Source organism: Crinia signifera, chromosome 5 (genome assembly GCF_055691185.1).
Source record: "Crinia signifera chromosome 5, ASM5569118v1, whole genome shotgun sequence".
Lineage (NCBI taxonomy): Eukaryota > Metazoa > Chordata > Amphibia > Anura > Myobatrachidae > Crinia > Crinia signifera.
The window spans coordinates 296,112,234-296,129,361 of NC_139221.1; the positions used below are offsets into that span (position 1 = coordinate 296,112,234).

Genomic DNA, 17,128 nt, shown 5'->3' on the forward strand with positions numbered 1-17,128 from the left:
GAGCTTTTACCTGCAGTGTGTTGGGACTGCTATGGGTACCAGATTCGCGCCCAGTTATGCCAACCTGTTCATGTCCTATTAGGAACATCTTAGGATATGGCAGGGGGCATCCTGGGAGCGGGTCTGGTACTCTGGCAACGTTTTATTGATGATATTTTCTTTGTATGGAGAGATGGTCAGGAGAGCCTTTTAACTTTTTGTAATGCTCTTAATTGTAATGATTTTCCATTAATCTGACTTTTATTACTAGCCCTGTGGAAATTTCGTTTTTAGACCTTACTATCTATATTGAAAATGGGAAGGTTAATACAAAGACTTTTAGAAAACCCACGGACTCCAACAGGTATATAGAAACAACCAGCCAACACCACACCAATTAATTGAAAGGTATTCCCTATGGCCAGTTCACCCGTATAAAACGAAATTGTTCTAATGTAGAGGTATGCCATGAACAAATAGAAGAAGTTTCTGGGAGACTGGTGGCAAAAGGATACTCTTCCGATATTTTGAAATCAGCGAAAAATAAAATAGATAGTGTGGAAAGAAGTGACCTGTTGAAGTTGAAACCACCCAAAGACACTACAGATGATAGATTTCAATGGGCCTTCATCTCCCAATTTAATCAATTACATTCGAAAATTGAGAAGGTTTTTAAGAAAAATTGGCACATGATAAAGCAAGATCCCATTTTGGGCAATATAATCCCAGACAAGCCTATTTTTATTTATAGAAGAGCACCTTCACTCAAAAACCATTTGGTAAAAAGCACAATTGATGTGAGCCCAAGACACAGCATTAGAACAAAGGGTTTTCATCGCTGTGGCGATTGCCTTATGTGTAAATCTGTAAAGAGCATCCACCGCAAAATGACTGATATACAAGTCTCCAGCTTACCCCAGCTTCCGGACCTGGTGGAATTCTGTCACTTGGACCATCTTTGTCGCACTCCAGCCTTGCCCTGAGCATTGTATCTATATGCCTTTTAACTCTGCAAAATTCTAAGTGCACATCTTTATTAAAAATTATATGTCTCAAAAGTTATGCACTATTTTTTGCTTCTGTGTCATTTCATATAACTTGGGAGGACCTTGCTATTGGAGGATTTGACCTTCTGAGGAATCTACCATTTGTGGAAACTTTTTTTTGGTGACAATCCTGTGACTTTTATTTGTGTGACTATTTGGTGTTTTCTAAAAACACAGACATTTATTTGGGAACAGCATCAGTGCCACTTTTAACAGTTTTTACCCCTTGTTTGCCCATTGGAATGAAGAGTCCCAGCAAGCCCATTAATGGACCGCATGCTGGGACTTGTGGTTCTACCAAGTCACAGTATTCAGCCCAGGCTTGCTAGGATAGTTCCACAGCAGAAACCAATAGATCAGAGGTTCCCAAATGCGGTCCTCAAGCCCCCCCCCCCCCCCCCACGGTCCAGGTTTTAGGTATAGCCAGGACAGATGGTTAAATCAGACTGACTGAGTTACTAATTAAGTCACCTGTGGCCAAGCATGGTTATAATTAATACCTGGACCATTGGGGTGCCTTGAGGACCATTTTTAGGAACCTCTGCAATAGATTTATCTTTAATATATAGTAACACCAGCCCTGTGCCCAAAGCCAGGGGCACAGGGGACATCCCTGGACTTCAGCTGGGCAGGGATAACTCTGGAGGGGGCTTTATTGGGGGGGTCCCTTCCAGGGCTGTCCAGCCACGGGGATGAATACTTTGGTCGGGGGAACTTGCATAAAAAGTTTCCCCCGGCTGGGGCATTACCCTGTTGGCTGTTTGGGCCCGGTGCTGGTTGTCAAATTACGGGGAACCCCTACTTATTTTGTCCCGCGTTGGCAAGTAGGACCAGCCCTTGAGCTTGATGCTAGTTTTAGAAATCCTGGGGATCCCCTATGATTTTTGATCCCTGAATTTATAAAACCAGGACTGGTTCTTTGAGCTGATTGTAAATTTGCGATTTGTATACTTTTAAAGGGAAAATATCTGGATGCGAATTGAAGTGTTTTTAAAAATAGAAATGTGTGATTTTCGTGGTAAAAAGTGTGATTTTTACCGCAATTCCCATCCTATTAATTTGCTGATTTCGGAAAAACGTGCGTATTCGGACCTTTTATGACAAAATAAAGTAAATGTCGGAAAAAGTGCATCCTATTAAATGTCACCCAAAGTGTCACGTCTGAGGGGTGACTCTGGTCTAGGGATGGAGTGAAACAGAAAGCTGGGTTGTTTGACCACATAAACAAAGACTTTTAATATATACAAGAGAAGTAGGAAGCCTAAAGGCGTGACTGAGGAATTTAGGAGCTTGGAAGGAACCAATGGAGGACTGGAACCAGGAGGGAACAGTCAAGTGAGATGATGAATAAACGCTGGAGATAGGAATCGGTCCTGACCGATGTTGGCCATTGATGGTGGAGGATACACCAAGGAAACACTGCAGGGAAGTATATGGTTTAAGCAGATACTACTAACAAAGACACAGAAGAGGTCCACTGATGATGACTGCAATCGCTGTTATGCACCGATGGTGGTAATATCAATGTTGATACTCTGAGCAGGTGGCTGGTAATTAGGGTGGTACTGAGTACATGAGCCGGTGTGAAGGTATCAGACAGTGAATCATTACCTTGAGCGTCGACCTGGAGGATCACTGGTCTTGTCATTTGATGGGCAGAAGGACAGGGGACCCCAAAGAGACAACACCCCAAACACAATTAAGGAATCACCACATGGGTGGACAGTGATTACTGTCTTTTTATTATGCAGGATAGTCGTAGTTCACCACAAAAAAATACATTTTGATTAAGCAAGGTCATACGGCATAAATGATATAACACATACAGTATATGCAAAACAACAGGCAATATATGGCATCATCATAGGATAACATACAGTAATCAATAGCATACAATTAAGGATTCAATAACACAGGCTATGCAATACATGGTGTAATATAAACACAGTGCAGTCATATGAATTCAGTAGTCCTTAACTGAATATGTAGTTCAGTCAGTGGCGTAAGTTGAAAGTCTCTGGTGCGCCCCTCCCCCCCCACCGCATACAGTATATACCTACATACATATGCAACTGCTGGTAGGAGCTATGGTTGCTTGTCAGCGCTGCAGGCATGAGCTGGGATGCCAGTGCTGCGGACAAGAGCCACAATGTCAGAGCTGCGGGCGGGAGCCCCCACCTCCCATTTGACTGAGCTGCTCATAACTATACGGCAGCTTGTATATTTTACGCTGCACCCCGCAGACCCCGCCGGCGCTGTCTCCTCCAAGCCATGGCGGGGTCTGCAGCACCATTGTTAGGCCACTGAGTTCAGTCCTTAAACTGCACAGTTTAGCTTTTGGAATAAGGTACCTGTAATTATTACGTGCACGGTAACTTTAGTTGGTAGTAACTGAGGTTTGGCACTTTGTATTCAATGCTCCAGCGAGCGGGGCACAGCATTCTCCATTTCTCGTTTGCTGCGCATTCTACAATTTTTTCTACCCCTCTCCATGCCTCCTGATCACCCTATTCAACGTGTCAGCAGCTTGACGCCCCTGACAACGAGCATTGACCAATGCGGTGTACAAGGATTTAACGGCTCCATTTGTAGGCAGTGTTCAGTGTGTAGAGATATGCAGAAAAATGCAAATTAGCCTAAAAACAGGATTCCAAAGCAGCTGATGTGTGTAAAGCTGTGTATCTCCAAACAAAGGAGTGACGAAGAAGAGGTGACTCATGGGCAATAGCTGAGGTGAATCATGGGTAGAATAATCAGTGAGAAAAAAATGCATCATGGTGCGAAAAAAATTACCACAAAATATATATATATATATATATATATATATATATATTAGTGTGCCGCTTCTAAAGGAAAAAAGGTTAAAAGCACTGTATGCCCCCTTTTAAGCAGGCGCCCTTCAAAGCCGCTGATCACCGCTGGGGGTTCCTCCGTGCACTGGATGCTGCCGCTGTTGGCTGGGTGCAGTCACAGTCGCTGGGGGCCTTCCGATGGATCTCTACTGCAGCCTTATGCCCTGCTCAGCCTATACTGCTCTTCTCTCCCTCACTGGCAGCGTTTCACGCAGCATGCTGTGAGTCTCTCCTTGAAATTGCTTGCTCCTCTGTTTCCTGCGTGCCCAGACCAACTCCTCCTCATGCCTCGGAGCATTTTCTCCACCAATTCCCGGCAGATCCTGGCCTTCCCGCTCTCCATGAAACAGGCGAAGATACTGGGTATTAGAGTCCTAGAGTGCTGCGGGAATGGTTGCCTAGCAACCCCCCAGGGAACTGTAAATGTATAGGCAGCGGTGGCCACCTATGTTAACCTATGGCACAGATGGGGTACTCCAGGAGCAGGGAATAGAAGGAGCAATAGAAGTGAGCAGTGAAGGATAATGAGCGATGGTGTAACGATGGTATCTCAATGGTAAACAGGAACCGATGGTAGACACTTTTAACATGGATGAGCCCAAGGCAATTCCCAGTCTGGACACTGGAGGAAGTCAGGCTGCAGGAAGATGGTAAACTGCAAGTGTTGTAGAAAGCATGATACACTATTACCCTAAGGGCATCATTGCATTGACTGTTTGCTTAGTAAAGCTTCAGCGTACTTATACAGATGGGCAGGTCCCATCTTGGCAGGGGATGGCGATGGCGAAACCAGCCGCCATCCCCCACCAGCGCCATATCGATTGCGAGAAGGGGACACGCGCGCACGAGAGGCGCGCGCGTCCCCTTCCGACGGTGCTTCCAGCTGCTCCCCCGGGTCCCCGCCGGCTTGTCGGCGGTAACCCGGGGTCCCTGCCGCCTGCCCGCACCCCCCCTAACCCCCCCTAACCCTGTCCGTCTCCCTGAGGCGGAGACGGAAAGGGCTTCCGTCGCCCCCGCCGCCGGAGATTGAGACGCGTGTGCGCGTGAGACGCACGCGCGTCTCAGTCTGATGGCTGGCGAGGCTGCTGGCGGATCACCAGCGGGGACGTTCTGGCGATTTGCCAGCCAGGAAGAGGCCTGCCCCATCCGTAGGTGCCACCTATTGGTTGTTCTAGGACGATGTCAGAATGACTAGTTCAAGATTAGCTGAGAAGCAATGGGTAAATCCAATATGGCTGCGTCCATGCAGTGGCGTAACTAGAAATTTTGCTTCCCCCTGCCAAAAAAATTGTGGCGCCCCCCCCCCCCCCCCCCCCACACACACACATATTTTGGTAATACAAGCAGGGCAATTTGGCTATCAGTGGGAACAGTAAAAATATGCACGCGCCCCCACCCCCCAATAAATAATTATTTGTGCATATCTATGATGTGTTACAATGAATGTCCCCAGTGGACTCAACACTCTGGGCCGACCGGATAGCCATTACTAGCCTTCCGTGAGGCGCTGACTAGCAGGGTGCTGTCCGCACCTAAGTGTACATCATGCCTGTACCTCCTGCACATACGGAGTGTCAGTTACAGTAGGGCCTCAGACGGGCCCATCTATTTGAAAGGCTGCGCAGGCTCTTGAGCCTATCATCTCAGGCAAATGGGCCCTGCACACTACATACTGCACTATACCACTACACTAAATGCTACACTACATTTCGCTAAATGCTACACTACACACTACATCCCCCTTACTATTACAGGCTACATTTCCAGCAGTAATATTGAAACTTTTAATGTCTCCCTCCATGGGCTTCCCCCCTTTCTCAGCCCTCACATGCTCCAGCTGGGGGACAGCAGTAAGGACCCACTGGAGTAGATACAGCTGGCCTGACTGACCTTTTTGTAAACCACTGCGGTGGTAGCAAGGTCTCTGACAGGTGCTGTGGGAGCCCTTTTTGGTACTTGTTTCCTAGCAGGGCGCCCAGATTTATTACGTACGCAAATATACTGAAATCGCATTGCATCTCATCACGTATAGTAGTAGCATGCGATGCAATGTTCCCGTTTCCGCTCCCTGTCGTTCCCGCCCCCTGTCAGATCCTCTCAGAAATCACTCTGAGGTGATATTATGTCGTGACAAGAAGTGTACCTCAGAGCTGGTGGTGATTTCTGGTGATTATTTGGTATTGATAGAGATTTGATCGAGATGGCTGGAGTTATTTAACATGTTCTCACTTCCGTAGATGGAGGAGGAGGCTATTGCCTTTTTCCAGGATAAGGATCTGCTTCCTTTGGCGCAGAACTACACAAATGGGCACGCCATGCGGCTTTCGTTGAAGTAGTCGATGTGGCGCTGCCATGTGAAGGTGTGTCGGCTGAAGGTGAGCCTGAGTTTCCAGGCTGTGGTTGTTGTTTCTCACCATGCTGATTTATTTATTCGTGGTCCCAGGAGATGACGTCTATTGAATACTGCAGTCAGCAGATGGATATATCCAAGAAGACAGCTGTGCTGTATAATCGCTGGATGCATGAGGCATGTGCCATGGACATAATGGCACAGCCCCAGCGGAGGATTGGTGGCCCTGGGCACATTGTAGAAGTGGATGAGACACTTTTTGTTAAAAGGAAGAACAATGCTGGCTGCATTCTTCCACAGCAGTGGATATTCGGAGGGATCTGCCGGGAGACAGGCCAGTGCTTTCTACAAAGGGTGCCCAGGCGTGATACGACAACGTTAATGGACTCCATCCAGCAGAATATTGAGCCTGGCACGACAATATATACAGACTGCTGGAGGGCATATTCTACCACCGAACTTGAACTTGCTGGATACCGTCATTTCACGTTTAACCATCAGTTCAATTTTATTGATCCGGCAACAGGGTCCACACTCAAAATGTGGAACGAATTTGGGGCGCATGCAAGTGGCGGAATAAGCACCAAAGAGGCACTGCGCCGCATGAGCTCCAGTCATACTTAACGGAGTTCATGTGGCGCAAAACTTTGGGAGCTGAGGACCCTTTCCTCCGCATCATTGAGGCCCTGAAGCTCCTCCCAAAGGACGAATAATCATGTTGTCATTTATTATTCTTGTTCTTTTTCTTCTTCTTGTTTTTTTATAATTTCTGTTACTGATTTTAAACTTGTTATATTTTAATTGTTCTAAATAATTTATGCTCATTAATCAAATTATTTCAGTGGTACTTATGTAATATCTGGGCTCCCGTTCTTCTTATGAGACCGCGTCCCCTCGCGGGGCTCGCTGCGCTCGCCACGCTTCAGGCACGGTGGCTCGCTGCGCTCGCCACACTATATAAAATCAACTCCATGCGTAATTGGATAGTAGGGGTATGAAAAAATGGGGTGCATTTAACATGGGAGCCCAGATAATACATAAGTACCATTTCAGTAAATCAGTTAATAGTTAACACATGTCGTCATTACTGTGTCAGCTGTATGAATTTTCATGTGTGAATGTGTTCCTAAAACACCAGCACTAATAACGCCACCCCGAAGCGTGGCGAGCGCAGCTAAACGCGTCCTCCGACCTTTTCATACCCCCACTATCCACGTCGGCGTGGAGCTGATTTTATATAGTGTGGCGAGCACAGCGAGCCACCAAGCCCGAAGCGTGGTGAGCGCAGCGAGCCCCGCACAAGGACGCGGACGCTTGCCACACTTCGGGCTCGGTGGCTCGCCACAGTATATCAAATCAACTCCACGCCAACGTGAATAGTGGGGGTATGAAAAGGTCGGAGGACGCGTTCCGCCGCCGTTCGCCACGCTTCGGGTGGCGTGGATACTGGGGGTGATGCAAAACAATGCCACAGGTGCTTACAATTGTAAGCATACATCACATGTAATACTATGCACAAATCACATCTCATTGCATCACATGTCAAAGTAAGCACCCATCACATCTCATGGCATGGGTGCTTGTACAATGAAATATCGCATCGCATTGCATTTGGTGCTATGTGATCCCATGCGATATTTCATTGTATAAGCACTCCTGTGCACTAAATATGGACATCACATCGCACACATCGCACAGCACGATACACGCTATGCAATGCGATTTTCCTAAGCCAAATGTGCAGCCATCCAAAGTAGACAGGAGAGCAGGAAATGGAGGAGGACCCGGGCAGGAGCGCTGGCTTTCTTCCCTCAGCCTGGGAGGAAGCAAGGCAGGAACAGGAAGCATGGTCAGGCAGGGCAGGGCTACACGGACAGGGGTGCCACAGTCCAGCACCAGGAGCCAGCCCCTTACATAGATGCATACTAGGGGCGCCTAGCAGCAGCATGTCACTGTGTGTGCGCACTGTGCAAAAGGGGCGCCCCGAGGGAAGAGCAGCGGCACTGACCGATGCACAAATCCGGCACCTCTGCACGTGGTGCACTCAGGAGGGAGAAGGCAGGGAAGAGGGCGTTCCGCACGGCTAGAGTCAGTCCGGTCTCTGCTGCTTAATCAGGCACGCGGTAGCTCCCGCACCTTGCCGCAGCAGCATCCTGGACCCGGCACTCCCCACAGACCCTGTCGGCCCTGGCTCCCCCAAGCTGCCGTGGGGTCTGCCTCAGCATTACTACGCCACTGTGTCCATGCTAGGAATTGAAGGGAAGTTTTGCATGCATGTGGATTAGGCTTGAGGCCTGCACTTATATGAGGAAAAACACACAGGAGTGTGCTGTCAGAGAGGTCGCAGTCTGCTCCAGTGGCACCCTCTGGGATGACATTACAGGAGCCGCCAGTCGCACTTGCTGGCACTTGCTGGACACCAGAGCGCTGCAGTGTGAATGCAGGAGAGAGTTTCTGAATAAGCCTGAATGTTAAGTAATTGTTTCTCAGGCCTTTGATGATGACACCTGAGCCCTCAAAAAATGTCCACTGCCTTAGGGGAGACAGACGCTAGAGGAGCTTCTGCACCTCCAGCATCTGTCAGGGTGCCCGGTGCTACCAAGAAGTGCGGACGCCGGGAGTGCTGGCAGGTTGTGTGCCTATAAACCATCTGGACAATGAGCATATAACTTCCCCTGGCAATGGGCATGTATTCCATCCTTGGCAATGAGCATGTAACCCCACATAACAAGGAGCATGTACTCCCTGGCAAGGAGCATGTAACCACTGGCAATGAGCATGTAACCCCTGGCATCCAACAAGAAATCCCTGGCAAACCCGAGCATGTAGATAAATGGCACTTATGGGGCATTATATATAATGGTCATTGACCACTTGAGTGGTATGCCTGGAAATTTCTCTGGCTCAGCTGCGCTGCCGCAGCAGGCTGTCCAGGAAAATTTCCGGGCATACAGTACCACTAAAATGAAGGTGTGCGCCAGTGGTGTCCCGGTGTGCACCACTGGCGCATCACCTTTCCGGGCACCCACCCAGTGGCCACTCTGATTTCCCCTCCCCTCGATCCACCTCAGCTTCGGAGTACAATATGCCGGAGCTCTGGAGCTCCCCTGCCCTCGCCGCCATTAGTTGTAGTGATTGACAGGCAGCAGGCTCGGGGATGTTCGGGGCGGCTCGGGGGGACTCAGGAGAGTTCAGGCACCTGAGTCCTCCCAAGCCGCCGCAAAATGTCCCTGAGCCTGCCGCCTGTCTGATGACTGACAGGCAGCTGGGGCAGCGGCAGTACGGGAGCTCCGGCGTACTAACGCTGGAGCAAAGGTGAGGGGAGGGGGAGGGGAACGGCGAATTCTGATGATCTGTGGTGGGTTTTGCTGGGGCAGGACAAACCTGCCCTGGTAGGTTTGTCCTGCCCCAGCAAAACCCACCACTCAAGGGGTTAACGGTGTGTGGTATAATATGTAACAGGCATTACAGTGTGTTGTATAATGTGTAATGGGCATTATGGTAGGTGGTATAATGTGTAATAGGCATTACAGCGTGTGGCATATTATCTAATAGGCATTAAGGTGTGTGGTAAAATATGTAATAGGGATTACGGTGTGGGGCACAATATGTAAATGGAATTACAGTGTGTGTCATAATTTGAAGTAGACATAATGGGGGACATTTACCAAAATGGATTCGTAGAAAAAAGGTGTATTCGTAGAGAGAAATACACCTTTTTTTTACGAATTTGTATTTTCGGGATTTACAATCCCAAAAATACAACAATTCGTAGTCCTAAAGATGGAACATTCGTATTTGTATTTACAAATACGAATGTCCTACACCATCGATAGAATACGACAGAAATCACCATTCAAAAGAATGGTGGTTCCTGATGTACTAAGCAGCCGTACTGATAATACGGCTGCTTAGTGGTGTAAAACAGGCATGCAAATACGACAGGAAAATATAACACCATTTTCCTGTTCTATTTGCTTTAAGCCTGCACGGATCAGTCAGATCCGTGCAGGCTTCAGTGTAAAAAAATAGAAAAATTAAATAAAAAAAAAAAAAAAAAACAGCGTGGGGTCCCCCCCACAGCTGTAACCAGCACCAGGCTGAAGGAGCCGGGGCCGGTAATTAAAAATCAGGGAACCCGACAAATAGGGGTTCCCCGATTTTTAACAACCAGCCCCAGGCTCCAGGTCCGGGGCTGGTTCCCAAAATACGGGGGACAAAATGACTAGGGGTCCCCCGTATTTTAAGAAACAGCCCCAGGCAAAACCAGCCAGCAGGGTAATGCCACAGCCGGGGGGAGACTTTTTATGCAAGTCCCCCCGGCCAAAGCATTCATCCCTACCGACCAGTCAGCCTGGCCAGGGGCCCTGGGGGAGTGGGGACCCCCCCAATGAAGGGGTCCCCCCCTCCAGGACTTACCTGACCAGGCTGAAGCCTGGTACTGTCCCCGATGCCCCTGGGCGGTGGGCATCGGGCTGATTATGGTGTAAAAAAAAAGATAAAACTATTGTTTTTTACTGTGGCACTACAAGTGCCAGCAAGCCTCCCCAGCAAGCTGGGACTTGGAGAACCACAAGTCCCAGCCTGCTGGGCATTAAAGGGCCCGCTGGCACTTGTAGTTCCACAGTTAAAAAAATAGTGCACAAAACACACTGACACACATTTTAAATAAAAGTTTAATACACACATCACAAACACACTGATACTTACCTATCTTGATCCCGTCGGTAGGTCGCTGGCTCCGGTGTCGGCGGCTCCAGTGTTGGCGGCTCCAGGTCGGCGGCTCCGAGGTCGGCGTCCTGTCTGAAGAAAATCCATGTTGGACCTGTGGAAGTAAATCCTACTCACCAGGTCCTCCATGGATGGTCTTCTGTCGTCTCTCTTCTTTTCCAGGACTTTATTCTTTCTCTTCTGTCTTCTGTCTTCTTCTTTGTTTACGCTGCCGGCTGTCGGGACTTTCAGAGCTGGAGAGATGTTGCCTCCTCGACGTCTGGACTAAGAATGAATTCTAGCCAATCAGGAGCCGCCTAGTGGCCAATCAGGAGCCAGTAAAGTCGGCTCCTGATTGGCTAGAATTCATTCTTAGTCCAGACGTCGAGGAGGCAACATCTCTCCAGCTCTGAAAGTCCCGACAGCCGGCAGCGTAAACAAAGAAGAAGACAGAAGAGAAAGAATAAAGTCCTGGAAAAGAACGGAGAAGGCAGAAGACCATCCATGGAGGACCTGGTGAGTAGGATTTACTTCCACAGGTCCAACATGGATTTTCTTCAGACAGGACACCGACCTCGGAGCCGCCGACCCGGAGCCGCCGACACTGGAGCCGCCGACACCGGAGCCGCTGACACCGGAGCCAGCGACCTACCGACGGGATCAAGATAGGTAAGTATCAGTGTGTTTGTGATGTGTGTATTAAACTTTTATTTCAAATGTGTGTCAGTGTGTTTTGTGCACTATTTTTTTAACTGTGGAACTACAAGTGCCAGCGGGCCCTTTAATGCCCAGCAGGCTGGGACTTGTGGTTCTCCAAGTCCCAGCTTGCTGGGGAGGCTTGCTGGCACTTGTAGTGCCACAGTAAAAAACAATAGTTTTATCTTTTTTTTTACACCATAATCAGCCCGATGCCCACCGCCCAGGGGCATCGGGGACAGTACCAGGCTTCAGCCTGGTCAGGTAAGTCCTGGAGGGGGGGGACCCCTTCATTGGGGGGGTCCCCACTCCCCAGGGCCCCTGGCCAGGCTGACTGGTCCGTAGGGATGAATGCTTTGGCCGGGGGGACTTGCATAAAAAGTCTCCCCCCGGCTGTGGCATTACCCTGCTGGCTGGTTTTGCCTGGGGCTGGTTCTTAAAATACGGGGGACCCCTAGTCATTTTGTCCCCCGTATTTTGGGAACCAGCCCCAGAGCAGGAGCCTGGGGCTGGTTGTTAAAAATCAGGGAACCCCTATTTGTCGGGTTCCCTGATTTTTAATTACCGGCTCCAGGCTCTGTCAGCCTGGTGCTGGTTTCGGCTGTGGGGGGGACCCCACGCCGTTTTTTTTTTAAATATTTATTTTTCTATTTTTTTTACACACTGCAGCCTGCACGGATCTGACTGATCCGTGCAGACTGCTAGAAATAATTCGTATTAGCAGCCGTATATACGGCCGCTAATACGAATTGTTACACCATCGGAGGGTTACAAAGCAGTCGTATCTGACTGATTTGTAATTTCCCCTCCGGAACACGACTTTGCATACGACTAAAACAGTCGTATGCAGTCGGAGGGGAAATACCAATACGAAAAACTAGGTTTTTCATATTGGTAAATTTCCCCCAATGTAGCAGGCTTTACATTGTGTGCCATTATGTGTAAAAAGCATTACGGTGTGTGACATAATAGGGGCAATTCAGACCTGATCGCATGGCTGCAGATTCTCATGGTGGCTAATTATTAATACACTGCTCATGAATTCGATTCACATTACGCATACACAAGGCTGCCCTGTGGTGAAATCCTGCTACTATTTATATTTGCAATCTGTTTGCAAGGTGATTGACACGAAGTAGGTGTCTAGTGCTAGAAATTGGATGTTCATTTGGGAGTGCTAAGAAAAAGCTAGCAGTTAGGCTAATTTGCCAGTTCCCATCAAAGGACTCAATGTTATCTTCATAACATTGGGGTTTATTCTAGTTCATTCTTTCTGACAAAATCTTTCTTAGATGGACAAAACCATGTGCACTGCAGGGGGGCAGATGTAACATGTGCAGATAGAATTAGATTTGGGTGAGTTATTTTGTTTCTGTGCAGGGAAAATACTGACTGCTTTATTTTACACTGCAATATAGATCTCACTTTGAAGAAAAACCCCACCCAAATCTAATTCTCTCTGCACAAGTTACATCTGCCCCACCCGCAGTGCACATGGTTTTGTCCATCTAAGAAGGATTTTGTCAGAAAGAATTAACTAGAATAACCCCCATTGAGTCCTCTGCTGTGAACTGCCATAAAAGTCAATGTTAATTTCATAACATTATATTATTGACATCTATGGTACACAAACAGCCAATCAGGTGCAGTGCTCCTCTGGAGCTTGCAGCTGATTGGCTGTGAGGAGTCTTATTGGCTGACATCAGTGGGATTCCTGTTCAGTTACGTAAACACACATGCTGCTCCTCAGTCCAGTGGATGCCTACTTGGACTGAAAAGGACTGATTTACCCCGGAATTAGATATGTATTTTTTCCCCCCACATCTCCCTATTGGAAAATTACTGGAAAAGACGATCAAACTATGGGCCTTATTCTGGTTGGTGCGGTCCATCCCAAATTTTTCGGAGCTGACCGAACGCCACGCTGTGCGGACATTGTAAGAACAAACGCCCACAGGTCCTCGGCATTGGGACGGACTCTAAGAAGAGGGTGTGTTTTCGGACAACAACCAAACCGTGTGTGTGTGCGGTGGCAACACAAAGATTCTGCACGGTCTAACAGCGTCAGAACGGACGGGAAGCTGCCCATACGCACCGATGCGGGGTATTTCTGCAAAACTCACGACTGTTATCTGAACTCATACAACTGCCACATGACACACTTATGCCCATTTCTGCCCATTGCTTCCAGTGTAAATGTGTGTAAAATAGCAAGAATGCAGTCGTGCTTTCAGCATATATTTTTGTATTTAGTAATTGTCCATTTAGGCAGAAATGCTTCCACTTGAAGCTATGAAAAGAGTGTAATTAATCACTAATGAGTAGAGGAGTGGATTGTATTGTGTTCAGCTGAGAGTGATTCAGGTGCGAGCGTACTAATTGGGCGAACCAAATGCCTAGCGCATGAACAAGTGGTCTCCGCAAAGTGAAACTGGCTTATGAAGACCGCATATTTCATGCGTGTTGGTTCGTTTGCAGTCGGTGTGCTGTCCGAATGCACGCCTACCAGAGTTTGTGCACTCCCTCGTGTACGCCCATATTTACGCCCAGTTTTCCCCACTTTCAAACCACGCCCTTGTGTAGGTACGAATGACGCCCATATTACGCCCATATTTCCAGAGTCAATTCGTTGGACATTTCTGTACGGTATTAGTGAGAACGAGTACGTAGACCATGCATGGCACATGCGCATTGCATTGCCTACGCATGCGCAGACGGCTAAAAAGCGCCCTCTGAAATAATTCGGAACGGACCGCACCAACCAGAATAAGGGCCTACGTGTCAACATTGGAAAGTATATGTGTGTATATGTATGTGAGTTTGTACAGTATGTATGGAATTAAACCTGTGCGGTTTATTTTAGTATTGGTTTTGCTGTGGAGCTAGAATTCCTAGTGGGCCCTTTGTAAGTCCCTGCATGTAGGTAATTGTGGTTCTCCAAGAACCTGCATGCAGGGGAGGCTAGCTGGGACTTATTGTTTCACAGATAAACCCAATATTATTTTTATTTTATTTTTACACTTACAATACTATCAACCATGCACCCATCGTTTAGAGGTGTCAAGGATAGCCCCAGGCTTCAGCCCTGGCCTTGAGTGACCAGGGGAACCCCTTTATTGGGGAAGACATGGGCTAGGGCTGACCAATCACAGAGTTAATGCCATGGCCACGGGACCTTATAGAATATGTGTCCCCCGGCTGTGGCATTACCCTGCTAATTGCTGGAGCCTGAAACTGGTTTTAAAACACAGGGGACCCCTTACTCCTATTGTCCCCTGTATTTTTGGAACCAGGACTGGTCCAAGAGTCTGGTGCTGGTTTTTAAAATACTGGGGGACAAATGAAATTTGAGCCCAGGGTTGCTTATACTAAGGATGGGGGACCCCCGCTATTTTCTATACATCTATACATTTTTAGCACTTTATTTTCCTTTACACATAGAACCATCGCACAGATCTGTCTGATCCGCTAGGGACCCCCAATATACAGAGAAGCCTTGACGCGGCTTGGGGGCATATTATACACCTGCGCAGGTATATGTAACCAATATCTCTGAATTCTATTATCATGTAGTGTTCAAGATTGGTTGCTAAAACTATTCAGTGTGCCGGGGGAACCAATGTCTTGTTACTTACTAAGTATTAACCCCTCCCTTGCATGCACCTGAAAAGTTTACTGAACTAATTTGAGCATCTACCACTATCTGTATGATCCTTTGGGTGCTTGAGCAAAACACAAGTGCAAATTTTGCCGCATTTATGTTTTGTATTTTGCCGTCGATTCGTGGATGAATTCGCTCATACAAATGGTTGTAAATTTGTTGATCCTCTTAAATTCAAAGCAGAAACTTGCCAGTGTGCGAATCTCGGCCACAAATGGGTACTTTCATTCCCATTTGATCTTCGTAAATTTCTGTAAGAGACTCAGGCACACAGTGAAATACAAGTTTCATATATTGAATTAAGTAGAAGTCTTATTGTGCATCATATTTGCATTGTAACTAATATATTTTCATCTAAAAAAAGATGCTTGATTCTAGAAGATTCTCATGCGACCTGACGTGCCAAAGGGGGTGTTTGGTGTGACTGTAACCAAGATGGACATGCACTATTAAACGCCTTAATATATACAACCCCAAATAACTATGGGGGTTATTCTAGTTCATTCTTTCTGACAAAATCCTTCTTAGGTGGACAAAACCATGTGCACTGCGGGTGGGGCAGATGTAACTTGTGCAGAGAGAATTAGATTTGGGTGGGGTTTTTCTTCAAAGTGAGATCTATATTGCAGTGTAAAATAAAGCAGTCCGTATTTTCCCTGCACAGAAACAAAATAACTCACCCAAATCTAATTCTATCTGCACATGTTACATCTGCCCCCCTGCAGTGCACATGGTTTTGTCCATCTAAGAAGGATTTTGTCAGAAAGAATGAACTAGAATAAACCCCTATGTCCTTTTCGCTACATCACACAAAAAAGTAATAGTATAGTAGTAGAAGAAAATTACCTGTTTTCCAAATGAGAGCCAGTCTGATGGGCACCCACCATCTGGTGCAGGTGCAGTTGGTGCAAATGTTACATTGATGGAACTGTTTCTTCTTTCACAGATAAATGCATTTGGATGACCACAGTTTATATCCTTCCAATTTCCTTTAATTGAAAATGGGGAAATATAATTTTAGTAAAGATGAATTACACAATATACCGTATTAAAGTCAATTAAAAATAGCATTTTACTAGAAATTGTTAAAGCTGAACAAATATTTGATGTCTTTCGTAAGGTGAGGAGGTTGGAGAGATCGGACCAGTGGTAGTCCCAATGTAGCATAATTAGAGGTTTATGCTGTGGAATAATCCACAATTTAGGGGCCGCTTCAGACAGAATTTTGCCCCATTTTTGATGGTGGGGGTGGTAGTCTGCGCATGTGCCAAAATCCGCATGTTCAGTATTCCTGTGAGACGCATTAAGGCTGGCTTGTCCAACCTGCGGCCCTCCAGCTGATGTGAATGTACAAGTCCCATCATGCCTTGCCACAATTCTGCTAATAGGTAATGCTGAAACTATGGCAAGGCATGCTGGGATCTGTAGTTTCACAACAGCTGGAGGTCTGCAGGTTGGACATGCCTGCATTAAGGGGAGGCAATATAAGGGGAACACCCAGCGGTTTTATGAGTGTCCACATGAAAATGATGGGAGTTCCCCTGGGATCTCAGGAAGGCTGATGCCTGCGTAGTTCAGGTGGTTGATGTCACATGACATCATCGCCCGCCCCATATTCGGCGATCTGCGGTGGAAATAAAAGTCCGTTTAGACTTTTATTTCCAAAGGGGAGAAAAATCATTAAATGGTTAGCGACCATCTAATGAATTATCTTCCCTATGGCCACATGCAAGGGGATGTTACCTTCGGACTTACCTTTTCAAAATCTGTAGGCAACAGATTAGATTAAGCAAGGGCTGCAGAGGCACAAAGCTATATTAGAGTCTTTGTTTTT

At 47.2% G+C, this 17,128-nt stretch overlaps 1 protein-coding gene across 1 annotated transcript in view; it reads right to left on the reverse strand.

Moving 5' to 3' along the window:
- The window catches only part of LOC146081224 (macrophage mannose receptor 1-like), a 351,156-nt gene that overhangs the window by 93,069 nt on the left and 240,959 nt on the right, over nt 1-17,128 (reverse strand). Inside the window, exon 20 of the mRNA XM_083189329.1 lies at nt 16,141-16,283. Coding sequence (XP_083045455.1) covers nt 16,141-16,283 — 143 coding nt within the window. The remainder of the gene's footprint in view (nt 1-16,140; nt 16,284-17,128) is intronic.